Source organism: Bos indicus, chromosome 15 (assembly GCF_029378745.1).
Source record: "Bos indicus isolate NIAB-ARS_2022 breed Sahiwal x Tharparkar chromosome 15, NIAB-ARS_B.indTharparkar_mat_pri_1.0, whole genome shotgun sequence".
Lineage (NCBI taxonomy): Eukaryota > Metazoa > Chordata > Mammalia > Artiodactyla > Bovidae > Bos > Bos indicus.
Genome location: NC_091774.1, coordinates 55,754,161 through 55,775,359, shown reverse-complemented (window position 1 = coordinate 55,775,359; position 21,199 = coordinate 55,754,161). Strand labels below are relative to the sequence as shown.

The 21,199-nt window shown below is 38.6% G+C and overlaps 1 protein-coding gene across 3 annotated transcripts in view; it reads right to left on the bottom strand.

The window, feature by feature from the left end:
* UVRAG (UV radiation resistance associated) overlaps positions 1 to 21,199 on the bottom strand; it is a 328,846-nt gene that overhangs the window by 233,912 nt on the left and 73,735 nt on the right. For all 3 annotated transcript variants that reach the window (XM_070803925.1, XM_019975249.2, XM_070803924.1), the window contains one exon: positions 6,732 to 6,817. In XM_070803925.1, the coding sequence (XP_070660026.1) occupies positions 6,732 to 6,817 (86 nt within the window). The remainder of the gene's footprint in view (positions 1 to 6,731; positions 6,818 to 21,199) is intronic.

The following is a 21,199-nucleotide window of genomic DNA, read 5'->3' as shown; positions in this document are numbered from 1 at the left end:
GCATTCAAAACTTAAAGATTATAAACAGTTACACCCTTACACATGTCATCCTCCCCGTTTTCTAAACATTACAGCAAGAATAGTTTATTTGATATGAGCATTCCCCTTCTATAACTGAAATTCTGTAGGAGAAAGTATTTTCTATCAAAGTGGGGGGTGGGGATATGGCAACAATTTACCAGATAAAGATCTTCCCCAAAGAATCTGCATAAGGAATAAGACCACAAGTCACAAAATCCTGAAATTGTTATGTTGAAGGCAGTGGCAGAAAGAAAAGAGGCAGCTGAATCTTTATGGACCTGACTGTATTTTCAACACTTGTTTGATAATGGTCGAGAAATTTTTTACAACTCTCATTTTACCAGGTACAAACCAGAAACAGGAACAACAGAACCCAGTTCCCTATAACCTGAAGAACAGTTTGAATTGATCAATTAAAACAGCATCTCTTATCTGCTAAATATACTTGATATGTAGCCGTCATAGGACTAATACAAGGATCAACAAAAAGAGGATTCTTTTCTAAAGGAGCTCTCAGTTTCCGGGTGCTAAGCAGAGAACAAATCAGACAATGAAGAATTAATTACAACAGCACGTGCTCAGTAAAGGCTAGCTACTACTTGCTACTAGCTCCTAGTGGCAGGAGGACTTGAAAGAAGAATATTAGTTCCTTTGGACTATTTAGAACCATGTCCTTTGAATACCAAATTAAGAAGGAAGGACTTTATCCTCTATGTGAGAGCTCAAAGATTTCTAAACCATATGAGTGACAAAACTGATATATCTTTGATCATTCTGGCAGCAATGTGGCAGATGAATTGTACTAAAACAGTGTGAAAAAATAAAGTAGTAAAACATGCTGGTTATGAACACAAACTCAGGAGCTAAACTAGGTTTAAATACAGACTAACATGAACCACCTGTATAACCTTGGATAAGCTACTCAACTGCTTTGTGCTTCAACTTCCTCATCTGTAAACAGGAATAAACATTTCTAACCACATGGGGTTGTTGTAAGAATTAAAAGAGTCAATTCATATAAATCACTTAACATAGTTCCTAACACAAAGGAAATGCTCAATAAATAAATCTATTAGGACTTTCCTGGTGGTCCAGTGGTTAAGAATCCACCTACCAACACGGGGGACATAGGTTTGATCCCTGATCCAGGAAGATCCTGCATGCCGTGGAGCAACTAAGCCCTTGTGATAGTTACTGGGCCTGCGTGCCTAGAGCCTGTGCTCCACAACAAGACAGGCCACCGCAACGAGAAGCCCGCACGCCACAACGAAGAGTAGCTCCCGATCACCGCAACTAGAGAAAGCCTGCACAACAAAGACCCAGCAGAGCCATAAATAAATAAATGATTTTAAAAAATAGTATCCATTAATTGCATGAAAGAAAAACTCAAAGTAGGAAGATCAGAGGTCAGGAAATAGTCCAGGAAAACAGAGGTGAGAACAAACAAGGGTATGCTCAGTGGTGTGCTGAGATGCTGATGATACTACTAGAGAAACCAGGGAAAACAAAAGGGAGAGAAAGATCAAGCCAATGTATGCAGATTAAGCCAGACATGTTACGGTTGAGGTTGCTACAGCACATGCAAGTCTACTCGTCCCTGGAAATTACAGAGCAGAAATCCAAAAGAAAACTTGAAACTAGAGACATAGTTTTAGAGCTATTAACATGTGGCTGTGGTGGTTGAAGTTGTGGTAATGTAAAAGAGTCCTTAGGGAGAAAGAGTAATGCAGGATCCACAGGACCAAGGGCTCCGGGATCACAACAAAATCCACAATAACTCCTACATAATGTCAGTAAGAGGGAGAGGAGAAAACACAGCCCCATGAAACGACCCCTCCCTTCAAGTAGTTTTCAGTGCCATCAGGGAGACAAGACATGCACATGTTAAACAATTTTTATCATGATTGTTAGAGGATTAACAAAAGTAATTCTAAAAACAGAGGTGGGAGGCATTAGAATGGCAAGAACAGAAAGGGAAATTATGCAGAAAATTGGAAAACCTAGCAGTAATAATATAAAGGGAACACGGGCATAGAGAAGAAAGCTAACTTCAAGGTGGAAGAAGTCAAGGGGGAAATGAAGACTATTATTTATTGCATGTCTACTATGTGCCAGTAACGGTCCTATGATCTTTTAATCTATTTAATCTGCTTTAATTCTCATAATATGTCTATGAGACCAAAATTACCCCCATTTTACAAGAACAGTTTGAGGCATACCAAAGTTAAGAAACTTGCCCAAAGTAACCTGGCGGTTTAGGACTAGAACCTAGATGAAGGACCAAAGCCCATGGTTCCTCCACCATACCTCCATTTATTAAACTGGTGAAAGGAGGACACGTCAAAAGAGAAGGAAAAAACAATGAAAACTATACTCAGAGAAAACAATTAGTCTCGCTTAGTTCAATACAATAGTTACCTTTCTGAGAAAGTATGAAAGGGAAAACAAAATGAAACAAAAACATTTTTAAACACTAACAATGATCTTTCAATTCCAAAGGACAGGTAGGATTACAGCCATCTGCTTGCTTCCAGTCTTGCCCCTCAGGTCTCTTCCATAATCATCATGGTTAGAATTCAAATCCACACTCCTGAGCATGCCACTCATCTCCAGGCAGCCTTTCAACAACTCCCCATCACCAACACAGTAAACAAGAAATAAAACATTTCAAAAATCAACAGATCCCAAAAGAGAAAGCTGTTTATAGACTCGTTAACCTAGAAGGAATAATAATAAAGAGAAGAAAAGTTAACTTCTAAATTAAAGGCTTGCTTATAATTTCTGGGCTCCAAAATCACTGCAGATGGTGACTGCAGCCATGAAATTAAAAGACGCTTACTCCTTGGAAGGAAAGTTATGACCAACCTAGATAGCATATTCAAAAGCAGAGACATTACTTTGCCAACAAAGGTTCGTCTAGTCAAGGCTATGGTTTTTCCTGGGGTCATGTATGGATGTGAGAGTTGGACTGTGAAGAAGGCTGAGCGCCGAAGAATTGATGCTTCTGAACTGTGGTGTTGGAGAAGACTCTTGAGAGTCCCTTGGACTGCAAGGAGATCCAACCAGTCCATTCTGAAGGAGATCAGCCCTGGGATTTCTTTGGAGGGAACGATGCTAAAGCTGAAACTCCAGTACTTTGGCCACCTCATGCGAACAGTTGACTCATTGGAAAAGACTCTGATGCTGGGAGGGATTGCGGGCAGGAGGAGAAGGGGACGACAGAGGATGAGATGGCTGGATGGCATCATTCACTCGATGGACATGAGTCTGGGTGAACTCCGGGAGTTGGTGATGGACAGGGAGGCCTGGCATGCTGCGGTTCATGGGGTCGCAAAGAGTTGGACACGACTGAGCGACTGATCTAATCTAATCTAATCTATAATTCGTAAGTTTACTTTTCTCATTTCAAAACTGTAAAATAAAGGAAATTTCAAATGCCAGTTAAAGAGCAACATTGACACCTTGTGGTGAACATCCTGAAGTATGAAATGTGATGAGTGAAGGGTCTCCTAATTAAATGTCTGCTTACATGAAAACTAATGCTTAATCCAGGGATTTCCAAGGGTTAGGAAGCAGAAATCAGTTACCATCACACATACTGAATGTAAATTTGGAAAGAGCTGTTCTTTCTTTGCAACACTGGAATTAGTCTAAATTCCTAACTGTTGGCAGAAGAGTACAACCTTAGGTCATTGTTTTCCTACAAAATATGGTACAACACATCCATCAGAAGGGGCTATAATGCTAGCTAGGGTCATAGATGCTCCAAAAGCAGCCTTTAGTCAAGATTTCCTATTTTTTTGTATGACATTTACAAATAAAAGGTGGGACATTATCAATTCATAGTAGCTACCAACACAAAAACACAGTGAGAGTTACTAACAGGAGACATGGGTTCTAACCCTGACTCCAAACAGCATTGAGAATTTTGTGGAGTAAGTCATATTAAAAAATTCAGACTCTGTATTTTCACATAAAATCACAGATCAAGAAGTAACAATTAAAAAAAAAAAAGAAATCATCAGGAAAGGAAAAGATATATTTTTAAAAATTACTCCATCCAGGAACAATGTTGCCTGAGTTGAGGAGGGGAAACAATGAACAAAATTGATTAGCACCACATTAACTTTCTCAGCAATCACTTTATATACAGCTCATGATAAGAACAGTGGGAAGAGAACTTTTAATCGAGCAGATACATGACAATTACTCTGAACTGTGAATTAGCAAAGAAAGTTCCATCTTACTCATTAACATTGACAAGTACAATTTAAAGTTTCTAGCTCCAGAGTAACTTTCCAGGTTCAGCCAATTTACTTGATAAAGAGACATTAGATTTGGTTCAGAAAAAAGTATATCTGTGTTACCAGCTAAAAATGATTTACATAAAGGTGATGAGCAAGCAATTATTAACAAGGTTATTCAAACTGCTGACACACCTAAGGAATCTAGAAGGCACTCCAGAAGTGAAACTCCCCAGAGACATTTCATTGCAAGATCAGTGTTAATTAACTGAGCAACTACCAAACTAATTTTATGATTTTGCATTTATGGAGGGCTCTATGACTCTGTGACCCCATGGACTGTAGCCTACCAGGCTTCTCTGTCCATGGGATTTTCCAGGCAATAGTACTGGAGTGGATTGCCATTTCCTTCTCCAGGGGATCTTCCCGACCCAGGGATCGAACTCAGGTCTCCCGCATTGTAGACAGACACTTTACCGCCTGAGCCACCAGGGAAGCATTGTACCATTATGCTACATGCACCCGATAACCACCAGTCTAGGACAAGTCAGAGCATGAAAAGGGTTTGCAAATTTTGTTTGCCAGAAAACCTTCATACCAATCTCTAGTCTGGCTCTTACTTGGTGTGTGTCCCCTCGCTAAGTACTGATAAGTAATTGACTGCCCCTTGGCCTCAGCTTCTACATGGTAGACAAAAGCTGATCCCTGATGTGGGAGCACAGAAAACTTCTAGGAGAAAAAGGTAATAGATGTGAAATGCTTGTAAATTAAACAAATTGTAACACCACTGCTTCTATGTTTTAGAATATCAAAGAGGTTAAATGAATTAGGATAAATCAAGGATAATTAAAGTCACAGGCAAGTCAGTCAACACATTCTCCACTATACCAAGTTGATTCCCAAGATTCCACAGTCTTTCTTCAGCTCTTATTCTCCTGGATCATTATTGTACAGAGCCTTCAGGAAAGGAAAGTGAAGTTGCTCAGTCGTGTCTGACTCTTTGCAGCCCCACAGACTGTAGCCTACCAAGCTCCTCCATCCATGGGATTTTCCAGGCTAGAGTACTGCAGTGGGTTGCCATTTCCTTTTCCAGGGGATCTTCCCGACCCAGGGATCGAACCCTGGTCTCCTGCACTGCAGGCAGACGCTTTACCCTCTAAGCCACCAGGGCCTTCAATACCCCTTAAATCTCTATTTTCTTAGATTCTATGATACTACCTTTCCCAAATTCTCTTCTTCTCACTGACTCGGTATTTCTTTTGCTTTTAACTTTACTGATTTCTCTAATAACATAATAAAATCTCATACTTCAAAAATATATTTAAATATAATAGTATCTGTAACTCTCATTTTATTGAGGAAAACAGGCCAAGAAATATTAGTGGCTTACTCACAATTCAAACTATTTCTGTGCATCCCTCTTTTCAATACTTAAAACTCAATGTAATCCAAACTGAATAGGCTCAAAAATAAGAGTTATATATTTTGACACAACTTGTTTTCTATCGCTACCATTCAATTACTAAATTCTGTCCATTCTGGTACATATCCTAAGAAGTCAAAGTATCCCTCAGATAAAAATCAAAGGACAAATGTGTGTGGTTACTTTAGTTGAAATCATTGTCTCTTAAGAGCAATTTACATAGTCCATATGACCAAACTCTCTATCATTCTGTATAACAAGATTCAAGATTTGCAAAGGAAAGGCTCATTTAATAACGTTTACAAAATAAACAACCATCCAATTGGACAAGGGTCCAATCATCTTTCTGGACTCTTCCTCCAGCAGATATATAGAGGATGTCTAATGGTCTGAAATTTATGATGTGTTATATAAACATTAGGAAAAGACTGCCAAAATCGAGTTTCAATGAACCATCTGTCTGAGTAGGGTGAACATAGGTTGAGTGTCACTGTCAACTTTATTTTAAACTGCATTTATTTTGGTAGCCTGCCTCCTGGGAAAATGTCCTTGATGATCTACCACACTGAAAATTAAAACCAAATTTAAAAATCATACAAAATTAAGCCCAGACATTAGGAAAATACAGAGCTGAAGCAGTTAAGCCTAGCAGGTCAAAACTCTAAGCTATGTCTAGGGCTATTGGACAGCTTTTGTAAGTAATGGCATCATTGGTAAAATTTTGATAAGTCTAAATTTATACCTCTGGTTTCTGCTCTTTATAGTGCAGAAGACCGGACACAGCTCATGTCCCTACTTTAAGATCACTAGCTTCCAATCATTCTCTTCCACTGTCCACAGGAAAAAAATGGCATTTGAAAGGCTTTGTAAAAGAGATAAACTTAAATAACTGTAGCTACAAAATTTATGAACCTCTCACTAAAAAATGCTGTTTGAGTAACAGCTTCCAAAGCTCCCATACATTTCCTTACACTGAAATGTCACAAACTCAGAATGAGGAAGATTCTTTAGAAAATGCAAGAGGACTCTAAGAAGTTTCTTACCGCAGCAAAGAGAAGACATCATAAGAATTGCGAACACAGTTCTGATCCACCTGAAGAAGAATATTCTTCTGAGCATTTGAATAACCCTAAAAGATATTGATCAACAAATTAATCAAAGTAAAACAAAATATGCGTCCAAATTAATCATGATGTTTGTCTTTTTTAAATTATGATTTAATAATAACTCAGTAGATTCAAATCATTAAGAAATTAGAAAAAAATTAAGAAACACTTTCACATAATTGAAGTTTAACATTTTAGGCAAGTGAATTTAAAATAAATTTCCTCTAATATTTTCCCACAGAAACAATGTTTCACATTATAAATTTTGGTGAACTTCCCAGCGAAACCCCAGAAGTCTTTTTAACATATTATGTGCCTGAAGAAGAGTATTAACAATAATATTTCAAGTATGCCTAGCCAACATATGTAATGTTTTTATGGGAGAAAAGGCATTCCAAGTTTTAATTAGGAATACCTGAAACAAATATTTCCACTCAGTAGTGTTAAGGTGTTGGGAGCAAGGATGGTTTCTACAGCGAACACAGCACAATTTCTTAAGAAGAACAGAACAGCTATCTGGCATTTCAGAAAAGCAAAGTAAATAGTAGTTAAGAAAAGAGGACTCTGGACCCAGATGACCTGGATTACAATTTAAGCCCTTAACACACCAGTTCTGTAACCTTGAGCAAGGCACCTAACTTCTTTCAATTTAACGTTGGTTTCTCATCTATAACATGGAGATGATAATACTATCTACCTCACAAATTGTCATGGGAATTAAAAGAGCTAATATTTGTAAAATCAAAGGTATGTATAAGCACTGTATAAATGCTTGCTATAATGCTAATAGAAGCATTTTCCAAAAATTACATTGCTGCAGATATTAAAAGGTTATTAAGAGAATATTATGAAGAACTTCATGCTAACAAATTTGAGAACTTAGATTAATTAGACAAATTCCTTGAAAAACTACAACATGCCAAAATTGATGAATAATAGCTGAGTAATAACTCTATAACTATTTTTAAGTGAATAAGTAATTGAAAAATCTTTCCACAAAAATAGTCTTGGTCCAGGTTGCTTCACTGAATTATATCAAATGTTTAAGAAATGTCATCAATTTAGTACAAACTCCTAAAACAGAGTAGAAAGGAACAATTTCCAACTACATTACTGACACTAAACCTTCTCTCTCTCTCTCTCTCTCACACACACACACACACACACACAGATAATTATAAGTCAATATCCTCATGATTACAGACACAAAAATCCCTAGCAAAACATTAGAAAGTTGAACCAGAAATACATTGTAAGGATAAAACAATAACACTTCATTTTGACTGAATTTATTTTAAGAATGCAAGAGTGGTTTAGTATTTAATATCAATCAATTAGCAAATAAATGAAGCAATCATTATAAATCTACCTTTATGGGCACACAATAATAAAGATGTAACATGATGATAAAAATGGGGGAAAAGAGCCCATAGAGAAGAAAAGTTTTATATAATACTAAAACTAATATTAACTTTAGCTAAACTTACAAATTAAAATGTTAACTATAATCCTTGGGGCAGCCACTAAGAAAATAACTAAAAGATGAATAGTGAAAGAAATGAGAAAGGACTCAAATGTTACATGAGAAAATAACTAATACAAAAGAAGGTAATAATGGAAGAAATGAGGAACAAAAAGAAATAAAACAAATCAAAGAATGGCAGAAGTCCTTGCGCCTGTAATTACAGTAAGTGTTAATGAATTAAATTACACTACAATTAAAAGGCAGAGATTGGCAAAATGGATTTTCTTTTTAATGATCCACAATATGCTATCTACAAGAGATGCACTTGAGAATCAAAAACACAAATAGGTTGAAAATGGAAGGATGGAAAGATATTCTATGTAAGTAGTAACCAAAAGAGAGCTGGCATGTATAAACTAATATCAGACAAATAGACAGTAAAACAAAACAGGTGACCAAAACAGACATTATGCCGTTTTAAAAGGCTCAAGAAGATATAAATGATTATAAACATATATGGACTTAACAACATATAACAAAACATACGAAGTCAAAACCATAAAAACTAAAATGAGAAACAGCAGAAGTCAACATCCCACTTTTACCAATGGACAGCACAACCATAAAAAAGAGAAAAGAAGGAAACAAAAAACATCAACAATACCATAAATCAACCAGACCTAACAGATGTATACAGCATGTTCCACTCAACAACCACCATACAAATATTCTCAAATGCACACAGAATATTCTCTAGGATAGACCATATGTTGTCATCAAAAAAATCTCAATAGATTTCTAAACACTGAAATCACACAAAATATCTCTTCTGATCATAATGGAATGAAACTAAAAATCAGTAACAAAAGGAAATTTGGAAAATTCACAAACTACGAAGTAAACATACTCTTAAATGGCCAGTGGGTCAAAGAACAAATCATAGGCAAATTATTAAATGCTACATTACATAAAAATACAACATATCAAAACTTAGGATACAGTGAAAAAAGTGCTCAGAGTGAAAAATGCAGCTGTAAATATTTACATTAAAAAGAAGAAAAAGGAGAGAGTTTGAATCAGTAATGTAATCTTCCACCTTAAGGAACAATAAAAAGAAACCTAAACCCAAAGTAAGAAGGAAGCAAATAATAAAGATTAGGGCAGAGATCCTGGTGGCTCAGATGGTAAAGAGCCTGTCTGCAACATGGGAGATCCAGATTCAACCCCCGGGTCGGGAAGATCCCCTGGAGAAGAGAATGGCAGCCCACTCCAGTATTCTTGCCTGGATAATTCCACGGACAGAGGAGCCTGGAGGGCTACAGTCCATGGGGTCACAGAGTCGGACACGACTGAGCAACTAACCCTTTCCATGAAATACAGAATAAAAAACAATAGAGAAAAATCAATAAAACTAACTTAGTTCCCTGAAAGAGCCAATAAAACTGACAAACATTAAGCCAGACCAACCAAGAAAAGAGGAGAGAACGCTCCAATCACTAAAATCAGGAATGAAAGTGAGAACATTACCATTAATCTTACAAAGACAGGAAATATTAATTATAGAAGAATACTATAAGAACCTCTTGATGAAAGTGAAAGAAGAGAGTGTAAAGGTTGGCTTAAAACTCAACATTCAAAAAACTAAGATCATGGCATCCAGTCCCATCACTTTATGGCAAATAGATGGGAAAACAATGGAAACAGTGAGAAACTTTATTTTCTTGGGCTCCGAAATCATTGCAGATGGTGACTGCAGCCATGAAATTAAAAGGTGCTTGCTCCTTCGAAGAAAAGCTATGATCAGTGTAGACAAACATTACTTTGCCAACAATGGTCCATCTAGTCAAAGCTATGGTTTTTCCAGTAGCCATATATGGATGTGAGTGTTGGACTGTAAAGAAACCTGAGAGCTAAAGAATCGATGCTTTTGAACTGCGATATTGGTGAAGACTTCTGAGTCTCTTGGACTGCAAGGAGATCCAACCAGTCCATCCTAAAGGAAATCAGTCCTGAATATTCACTGGAAGGACTGATGCTGAAGCTGAAACTCCAATACTTTGGCCACCTGACGTGAAGAACTGACTCATTGGAAAAGACCCTGATGCTGGGAAAGATTGAAGACAGGCAGAGAAGGGTACGACAGAGGATGAGATGGTTGGATGGCATCACCAACGCATCACCGACTCGATGGACATGAGTTTGAGCAAGCCCCTGGAGTTGGTGATGACAGGGAAGCCTGGTGTGCTACAGTCCATAGGGTTGCAAAGAGTTGGACATGACTGAGCTACTGAACCGAACTGATGAACAACTGTATGCCAACAAATCACGGAACCTAGATAAAATGAAAATTCCTAGAAGAACAGAAACTCCCAAAAGCGATTCAGGAAAAAACAGAAAATCTGGACCGATCTACAAGTTGTCAAAGAGTTTAGCTAGGCTACTCCATAGTACCACCGCCTTGGCATCCATTTTGTGTGGCCAAGCAGCCGTTAGGGACCTTACACCAACACTAGGCCCCTCTTCAGGGAAGTGCATGCCCTAGATTGCAGGCTGCAGTTACACGCAAACGTAGATCCTGTTAATACTTGTGATCAAAAGTCTCCCCTGCTTCCCAGGACCTGTATGCTCTACATGCCCCTTAGATAAAAATCCCCATGGAGCTTACCAAAACCCTGCTCTTTTGGTTTGAACTGAACAATCCAGCCCAAGCCCAGGAACCCCAAAGCACTCTACACGCAGACTCTAATGAAGACATGTGTCCCAGATCCTCCATTTCTCTGTCTGCACTCTGCCTTGACCTCCCCATGTGGCCACTTCAAAGCCTTCTCTATAATTCCTCCAGAATCTATGAGTAACAAACGTCTCTATTTCAATTTCTCTTGTGGTTTTCTGTGCTCCACTCAACAAACATTAATTTAACAAAGTTATAACAAAACTAAAGAAGTTAAATCAGTAATCATAAAACTCCCAGCAAAGAAAAGCCCAGAACTGCATAATTTGGCAAAAACTACCAATCATTTAAAGAGAAAAATAACACCAATCCTTCTCAAAGTCTTCCAAAAAATGAAAGAGGAGGAAATACTTCTTAACTCATTCTATGAGACCAGTATTACCCTGATCCTAAGCCAGATAATAACATCACAAGAAAATTATAGACCAATATCCCTTATATTATAATATATATAACATATATACACACATTATAGAGAAAAGAATCCTTAACAAAATACCCTTGAACAAAGAGAGGGTGGGGGCAATGACCCCTACATGGTTAAAAATCCACATATAACTTTACAGTCGGTTCTCTGTATCCACAGTTCCATATGCATTGCTCTGCATCCATGGATTTGACCAACTGTACATTATGTAGTACTGTGGTTCAGACTTATTGGAAAAAAAAAAAAAAAACCCACACATAAGTAGCCTTGCCCAATTCAAACACATGTTATTCAAGAGTCAAATGTATTAGCAAAGCTAATCTGGTCTAGCAATTCTACTTCTGGGAATATACCCAAAAGAACTGAAAGCAAAAACTCAAAGAAAGAGAAATTGTACACCCACGTTCATAGGAGCATTATTCACAGTAGTCGAGGGGTGGAAGTAACCGAAGTGTTCATCAACAGATTAACAGATAAAATGTGGTTTATTCATATAACGGAATACTAGTTATCCTTAAAAAGGAAAGAAATTCTGACACACGCTGTAACACGCATGACCCTTAAAGACATTATGTTATGTAAAACAAGCTAGTGACAAAAGGATAAATATTGTGTGGTTCCACCGTATGAGGCACCGAGAGCAGTCAGATTCATAGAAACAGGAAGTAGAAGGGTGAGTGCCAGAGACTCGAGGAGGAGGGAGATGGGGAGTTATTGCTTAAAGGGTAGACAGAGAGTTCCAGTTTCACGAGACAGAAAGAGTTCTGGAGAGGGACAGTAGTGACAGCTGTAAAACAAGGTGAATGTCCTTAATGCCACCAAACTGTACACTTAAAATGGTTAAGACAGTGAATTTTCTATTACGTATATTTCACAATTAAAATAATTTTTTAGAAAAAGATTTATACACCAGGAACAAGTGGTATTTACCCAAGGTATGTAAAGGTGGTTTGATAAATGAAAATCAAGCCAACACAACATATCAAGTTGAAGGATTCATATTTCCCAATTCCATGTTTGCTACAAAGCAACACTAATCAAAACAACGCTGTATGTACTGGCGCAATGACAGACACACACATCAGTGAGGCAGAGCCAAGGGTACGGACATACATTCATCTATCTACAGTCAACTGGTTTTAAACAAAGGTGTCAGGACTGAGAAAGAACAGTATTTCAACAGTGATGCTGAAACAACTAAATGGCCACATGCAAAATAATAAAGTTGGACCCATTCCTAACACCATGTACAAAACTTGCAACTAGGATCAAAGACATAAGTGTTAAGACTAAAACAACAAAACCATTAACGCACCTAATGGTTGCCAACCCTAGTATACTGCTGTTGGGAACACAAAGTGGTCAGCAGCTATGGGAAAAAGTTGGCAATTCCTCAAAAAGTGAAGTACAGAATTACTATATCATCCAGCGATTCCACTCCAAGGCATAAAACCAAAAGAACTGAAAACAAATTCTTGTACATAAACGTTCACAGCAGCACTACTCACAACAGCCACAAGGCAGAAACAATTCAAACACCCATCAGTGGGTGAGCAGATAAACTAAATATGGTATATCATACAACGGGATATCACTCAGCCAAAAAGAGAAGTACTGACACATGCTATATTTGGATGCACCTCAAAAACACTAAGCAGCCAGACATAAAAGGTTACGTATTGTATGATTCCATTTATATTCAATACTCAGAATAAGTGAAACCATAGAGAGAAAAGCAAGTTGGTAGTTGCTGGGGGTTGGGGAACACCAAATGGAGAGTGAACGTTTAATGGCATTTTCTTTTGCTGTGATAAAAATGTTATGCAACTTGTTGGAGATAGTGTTTCCACAACATTGTGAACGTTCCCAATGCCACTGAATCACACACTTTAAAATGCTTAGGGAATTCCCTGGTGGTCCAGTGGTTATGACTCGGTGCTTTCACTGCTGGGGCCTGGGTTTGATCCCTGATGGGGAAACTAAGATTCCACAAGCTGTGCAATGAGGCCAAAAAAAAAACAGAAAAGCATAAATTCATGTTATATAAATTTCAACCCAATTAAAAAGAGAGGGAGCTGGCTATGAAATAATCTACATATCATGAGGGCAGCTGAAGAGAAAAGACAGAGACAGAAGATAATCCTACAGATGAGCTACAAAAAGACACAAGAAATAAACTTCAGATTCTCAGGAGAAATGATTGGTGACACTCCACTTAGCTGTTCTTATTTTATGCAAAAAGCTGCCAAACATCTTTTCTACTAAAAACGTATCCACACTCACATATAACTAAAAGCAACACATTATAGCAAGAACTCTGGGTCTTAATCCACTCTGCCTGTTATAGAAGTGAAAAAAACCATTTAAATCCTCTAGGTCTTAGTTTCTTTAACAATAAAATGAGATGAGACTACTACTAATATAAACAATGAACAATAATAGCCAAACACAAAAGTAACATGTGTGAGCATTCATAGTATTCCAGGGAGTGTTGTTTTTCACGTTAAATGAACGTTGTGATATTAACATTAAAGGTAAACATACATAATACTCATGAGACCCTGTGAAACAGGTACTATTCTTATCCCCACTTTAAAGGTAAGGAAACTGAGACACAGGGAGGATTAAGTGGAAGAGCCATGCAGTCTGGCTCCACAGCTTGTGTTCTTAATGACCATGCTTTACTTGATCTCTAAGACCTTTTCCAGTTCTCAAATTCTGGGTCCATGTACATTTAAGGCAACTCAAGGACATTATTAAACCCTTCTGCTTCAGCCACAACACAGCAATTAACATTCTTGAAATATGCTAAGAGCCTTGCTCTGAATGACATCTAACGTCACCAGATGTGCAATCCCGACAGACCTCTGATGAAGGATCATGATGGAAAGAAATGGCTCATTTGTATCTGGTTATCTGTGTGAGATACTGCCAAGTGCCAAAGAGCCCCGAGGAGATTTACATGTCACTCAAAATTCTCCTGAAGCCAGGCCTAACAATTCTTTTTCAAAGAAGCAAACAGGATAGGCACCAGTCTGGGTGAGTGCCTATTAAACTGCTCAAGGAAACAGATAATTTCACATACTCAAAGACCAAAAGTAATTCCAGGCAGATGATCAGGTGTGTTACTAGATCAGTGATCTACAAATTTTCTCAGTCGAAGGCCAGATTGTAAATATTTCAGGCTTTGCAAGCCACATCATCTCCATTGCATACTTTTCTTTGTTTTCGTCTTCAGATTCTTTACAAATGTAAAAACCATTCTTAGCTCGCAGGTCACATAAAAACATGTGGGGACTGTAATTTGCTTATTCATGTACTAGATCACTGAATAAGTCAACTTTTAAAATGTGTTACTGTACGTTTTGAGAGTTGTCAGCTACTAAAACAGTCAAAAACAATCCTTTATTAAAACTCTAAAAGTTCTACTAAAATAATCCTGTGGACAGGATAACTGTTTATGAAGCAAACAACAATATACACATATACCTATTCATTTCAGTGTTTACTGAATATCTAATACATACAAGATGTCAGGCAATTTCTATCATCCTTATAAAAGTATACAACCTAATAAAGTATATAACCCAGCTAAGGTTCCAAGTGAAGTAAAATTGCTTGTAAGAAAGGTTAAAAAGAAAAGCTATAGGAGTTCCAATATGGTAAAGATTCCACCTAGTAGAAGCAGAAACATCAAAGGCTGCAGGAGTAGCAATACTTGGGATAGATTAACAAGTACAGAAAGCTGAAGGGCAGTGAAGGAAAGACCCACACAGACTGAACACCTTTAGCTGAAGCATGGCAGTGGGAAAACATAAGCTGTATTCAGAGAAAATTAAACAGTGGTCCAATTTGTTCAGCTCCAATGATGTCAAAATTACTTGGAACACCAGAGGGGAAAATAGTAGGAGATACAGCTACGTGACAAGGTTGAGAGGGCCAGATGCAGAAAGCCTTGAATGTCATACTAAAAAGTGAGACAACCTTCATAAAGGACTCCTGCAAAGTTTCCAACAGTGCAGGCCAATGATCAAAGCTGCACTTAAGGAAGGTTACTCTGGTAATGACACACACGACAAACGAGAGGAAGCAGAAAGCCCAAACACCCACTAGGAGGCTATTTTAGAAATCCACGTGTACTAGAGGGAATGAGAACTCAAATTCTGAAGAATAAAGGAGACAGACAGAGAAAAGAAGTAAAGATAAAAGCAGAGATATACCCAAAAGTACTATACCACTGACTGAATTTAGGTTGATGGAGAAAAGGAAATTAGGTCAGAGATTTGGCCACATCCAGCAGACCAGAAGTAACTCCATACAACCTTTAAAGCAAAGGAATAAAAAAAAAAAAAAAAATGCAAGTATGCTTTAGGAATAAGATTAATCAGGCAGTGGTGAATGAGACAAAGTGGATACAAAGAGACCAGAGCCACAGGCTCGCCAGGAAACTACTGCAGTAATCCTGCCTTATGAAGGTGCCAGGCCGAGCTTGGATCATGGCAATGGATATGGAAAAGCAGCCAAAAATGAGTGATTTCAAAGAAGGACTCAAGAGTCCAGCAGCTGAATGAATTGAGTGGATGAAAGAAATCAATCAAGGCTAACTGCAAAATTTGAGACCTCGATAAATGGATAAAATAGTTAATAAAAATGCAAAAAAAAAAAAAAAAAGCAAAACATACAACTGGTTGGAAAAGCAAACCTGGAGAGAAAATTAAAGAGATCCATTTAAAATATAATAATTTGCAAACAGAAGATGTCTATGAAGAAGTGGTCAGAAACTATTTAAACAGATGAATGAGAATTTTGAACAACACGCTATACAACTGATGACAATGAAACAGTATATCCCAGCAGAGTTTTAAATGATCTGCTACTACAACATTCATTCACTCATTCAACAAATATTTACTGAATTATTACTACATGCCCACCACCGTGCTAAGCACTAGGGATAATTCATTTATAGACACTGTCCCTGCTCTTACACAGTGCACAGTCTAGTAAGAAACAGAGTTGAGCAAATGGGCAATCAGAATATAACTAGCTAAGGACAGCAACAAGAAAAATGAAAAGCAAGGTTCTATGAGAGTACATAGAGGGTAGATAGAGAGTACATAGAGTACGTAGGGATATGTCACAGAAAACCATTCTCTGGAAATGAGGTCTAAGCTCTAAAACTGAAATGGATAAATTTTAGCTTTTTAAGAAACTGTTATGGGTGAGGTGCTTCAAAATCAAGAATTAGATCACTGTAAGAGGAGCCTGGTGGGCTGCAGTCCATGGGGTCGTGAAGAGTTGGACACGGGACACAACTGAGCGACTTCACTTTCACTTTTCACTTTCATGCATTGGAGAAGGAAATGGCAACCCACTCCAGTGTTCTTGCCTGGAGAATCCCAGGGACGGGGGAGCCTGGTGGGCTGCCGTCTGTGGGGTCGCACAGAGTCAGACACGACTGAAGTGACTTAGCAGCAGCAAGACCTTACAAGTCCATTAATTACTCTGAAATGACTTGAATAAGAGGGACACGATGAACATTTTAGAAAGATAAATCTGGCTCCAATGTCAAGAACCAGGAAAGAAACAGATGTTTAGCAGGTATCTCAAGTAGTGATTTAAAAAAGTAACTCAGAAAAAGAGGGGAGCGTTTAGGATGACTCCCTGCTCTGACTTGAGAAAACGCATGGACAACAGTACCATGCACTGAACCAAGGAATACAATAAGGGTGGGGAGACTGAGCTCAGTCTAGGAGCTGTGGAGTGAGTGTCTCTGACATGGCTGGATGGCATCACTGACTCAACAGATGTGAATTTGAGCAAACTCCGGGAGACAGTGAAGGACAGGGAAGCCTGGTGGCCTGGTGTGCTACAGTCCATGGGGTCACAAAGAGTCACACGTGACTTAGCAACTGAACAACAATGAGTCTCTGAAACACTCAGCAATCTGACTCAAGTCTAGATATATGGAAGTACTGACCGGAGAAGTAGACTTGGGAGAGATCTGAATCACCCAGACACAATGTGTCGATGAGAAGACAAAAGGTCTGAGTGGAAGCCTGAGGACAATACCTTAAAGGCCCCAGCAAAAGCCTGCCCCGTGGGACTGATAGTAGACTATACATGGGTATACGTGTGTGTGCGTTCAGTCACTCAGTTGTGTCCGACTCTTTGTGACCCCATGGACTGCAGTCCACCAGGCTCCTCTGTCCATGGGATTCTCCACGCAAGAATACTGGAGTGGGTTGTCATTTCCCACTCTAGGGGAGTTTCCTGACCCAGGGATCAAAGCCATGCCTTCCGCATTGGCAGGCGGATTCTTTACCATTGCACCACCAGGGAAGCCCTAGTAGATTATATACATTACTCTTAAAACTGTTAAGTGAGCTCTGCAAATAGTCCCTCTTCTATTTACTTAGGGAGAATAAGGAATCATAATGGACAATGGAAAAAAAAAAAAAAACCTGTGGCTCATTCTACTACTTGAGCACATTTTCAGATATAGTGAGCATACTTTTTCAAAAGTTAGTATTTATTTGTACAAGGACAGGGGAGCTTGGTGTGCCGCAGTCCATGGGGTTGCAACAAGTTGGACATGACTGAGTGACTGAACAACAACAATTTGTACAACTCCTCCTAAAATGGCTACCTGAAAAATCAAAAGAAAGCCTGTGTTCCTATGTGTGTATGTCAGTTTGGATATTAACACACTTTTAAGTGTCACTAAGGTTTAAACTGAGAAAAATGTGCATGTACCTCTGTCAAGCACCTTCAAGCCTCAGACACTCACTGCCACCGAGCTCTAATGAAGCCCAGATGCTGAGCTGCTAAGGAGGGAAAGTGAGACTGCTTCCCCGACACTGAACCTGAGCTGAATATGCAGATTCCCCCAGATCCGGTGTGAGGTTTGAGACAGCATATGTTTTCTTCTCCTTCAAAACAGAAGCAATGAAAATAAGAATAATGTTATTAAGCAAAGGTATACAGATCCTGAAACTAAATTATTTTTTTTTTTTAATTCAAGTCAATAGGGATGAAGAGGTTCTTCTTCACAAGTGTGAACTGAAGGTTCACACTTCAGTTTTTCAAACTACCCTCAAAAAATGATCACAATCATATTCACACACTCCAAGTATGAAATGGATTAAATGTCACCAATACAACTCCGTAACAAGAGAGTTGACAGTGACCCTGCTGAAGTAGCCATCCTTTAAGAGAAAAGTGTACTACAGAACAGAGACAGGATCCATGTGATCCTGCTGCTGCTGCTGCTGCTAAGTCACTTCAGTCGTGTCAGACTCTGTGCAACCCCATAGACGGCAGCCAACCAGGATCCACCATCCCTGGGATTTCCTTCTCCACATGTGATCCTAGTGGACCTCATTCACTCAAGAAAAATATCTTCCAAGCAAAGTCTACACTAAATCCTGGGACTAAAAGAATGAGTAAGAGACAACCTCAGCCCTAAAGAAGATTACACTCTAACAGGAGGAAGGACATACACACAGTTACTATAATTGTGAGAAGTGAGAGGGAAGAGAAGGCAACAGTGATATCATGCTAATTGGGTGCAAAAGTCAAAGAAAGGGTTCCCAGCTTTCTAGAGAAACAATTTAAATAAATGGAAACTGACTCCCAGAGGGGAAAATTAAAAAAAAAAGTCAAGAATGCCCTCACTACAAATCTAAGAAAGAATAATAAAGATGAGTTTACAAAATTTAAACAAAGTTTCAACTCTCTGAATCCCCTAGTGAGGATGAGTCTGGAGCTCTGTTTCTGTTTACTTTCTAAGAACCTAAAACATCTATATGAAGAGCTGTGCTTGGCTTTGAATGTTCCAGTATTAAAATTCTGAAAAGCTCAAAAATTGTGCTAAGGAGACAAGATCCTCCAAATTCATAACAGGAAACGTGGCATTTTCCCAGATTATTCTCTGGCTTCAATGAAGAGAGAGAATGGGGACCACACTGCAGCAGCAGGATTTATAAATATGAATTACAGGATGAGATGATTTTCCAAACATCTGTCAGAAGCTAATCTGATCCAAGAGAAGAGGGGGTGGGGGTAAGGAGAGAGACTTAGAGGAAAGCCAAATAGACTATCGTGTAGAAATTTTGTGGACTTTGGTGGGTTGATGGCATCTTGGGCATTGCATGCCCACTCTACAACGATAAATACCCAAAGTCTGTACAATAACATACTTTATACCATTCAGAGCACTTATGTATGTACCCTCATTTGATCCTAACAATGCACATAGTAGACATCTCTAGGTAAATGTAAAGAAAGTGACATGGTACTTTGACATGCTCTGTGAAGTAGGAAGAAATCTAGAGATACCACGTAGCATAGTTGTCAAGAGGCTTCTGAATAAATCAGACCTGGTTTCAATCACTGTTCTGCTACTTACTAAGTCAAGGATATGGTTTTTCCAGTAGTCATGTATGGATGTGAGAGTTGGACTGTGAAGAAAGAGCACCAAAGAATTGATGCTTTTGAACTGTGGTGTTGGAGAAGACTCTTGAGAGTCCCTCGGACGGCAAGGAGATCCAACCAGTCCTTTCTAAAGGAGATCAGTCCTGAATATTCATTGGAAGGACTGCTGCCGAAGCTGAAACTCCAAACTTTGGCCACCTGATGTGAAAAACTGACTCATTGGAAAAGACCCTGATGCTGGGAAAGATTGAAGGCAGGAGGAGAAGGGGACGACAGAGGATGAGATGGTTGGATGGCATCACCAACTCAATGGACATGAGTTTGGGTAAACTCCAGCAGTTGGTGATGGACAGAGGCCTGGCGTGCTGTGGTCCATGGGGTCGCAAAGAGTCGAACACGACTGAGTAACTGAACTGAAGTAATCCTGGATTAGTAGTTGAACGTTTTCTTCTAGGATACTGTATCTATAGAATGATGATAACTACCTCATGAAACTGTTATACAGATTAAATAAAACATGAAAAGTAGATAGTATAGTGTCTGACATACAGTAGGCACTCAGTAAACAAAAACTAACAATAATTTTCAAAAGTTCCATATTCACCCGAGTAATACTGTTTTTAGGATACCACACCAGCTCAAATAATTCAGAAACAAAATTTTACCCTGGACTTAAACCGAGCTCACATACCTAGAGGTTTTAGTAACAAAGTTAGTAGTTATTAATTAGAAACAGCCCCTTAGGATCTGTCTGGTCTGTTTCTTGTATTTCATAATCTGCTTGAGGTGGTAGGGTGGGGACAGAGCTCTTCAAGGAAAACTGAATAAAATATGTATAAGAATGAGCTATTTTTTGTGATCCTCCAACCTTCACTTGGGAGAAGGAAATGGCAACCCACTCCAGTGTTCTTGCCTAGAGAATCCCAGGGATGGGGGAGCCTCGTGGGCTGCCGTCTATGGGGTCGCACAGAGTTGGACACGACTGAAGAGACTTAGCAGCAACCTTCACTTGATGACGTACTGAGAGATCTGGGTAGAAATTATACCATATCCCTTTCTCTGTTGTTAAAATACAGGCAGTACTTGACACACTTAATCCCCACTTCTGAATGTTCCGCTTAAGTACCATGTGGGACGTGCTTTGGAAACAAGTTAGCATCCATGAATTTGACCAGCAAGAGGAAACAGCCATCTTTTTAATTTCTCAGTTCTATAAAGTTAACTAGACAAAAATCTCTTTTCAAAGTTTCAGCATCTTCAGTTTGAAAACAAAAATACTAATACTTTGCCCACCTGAGTTGTTATAAGTTCAAGACAGTATCTTTAACAGCATTTAATCACACAAA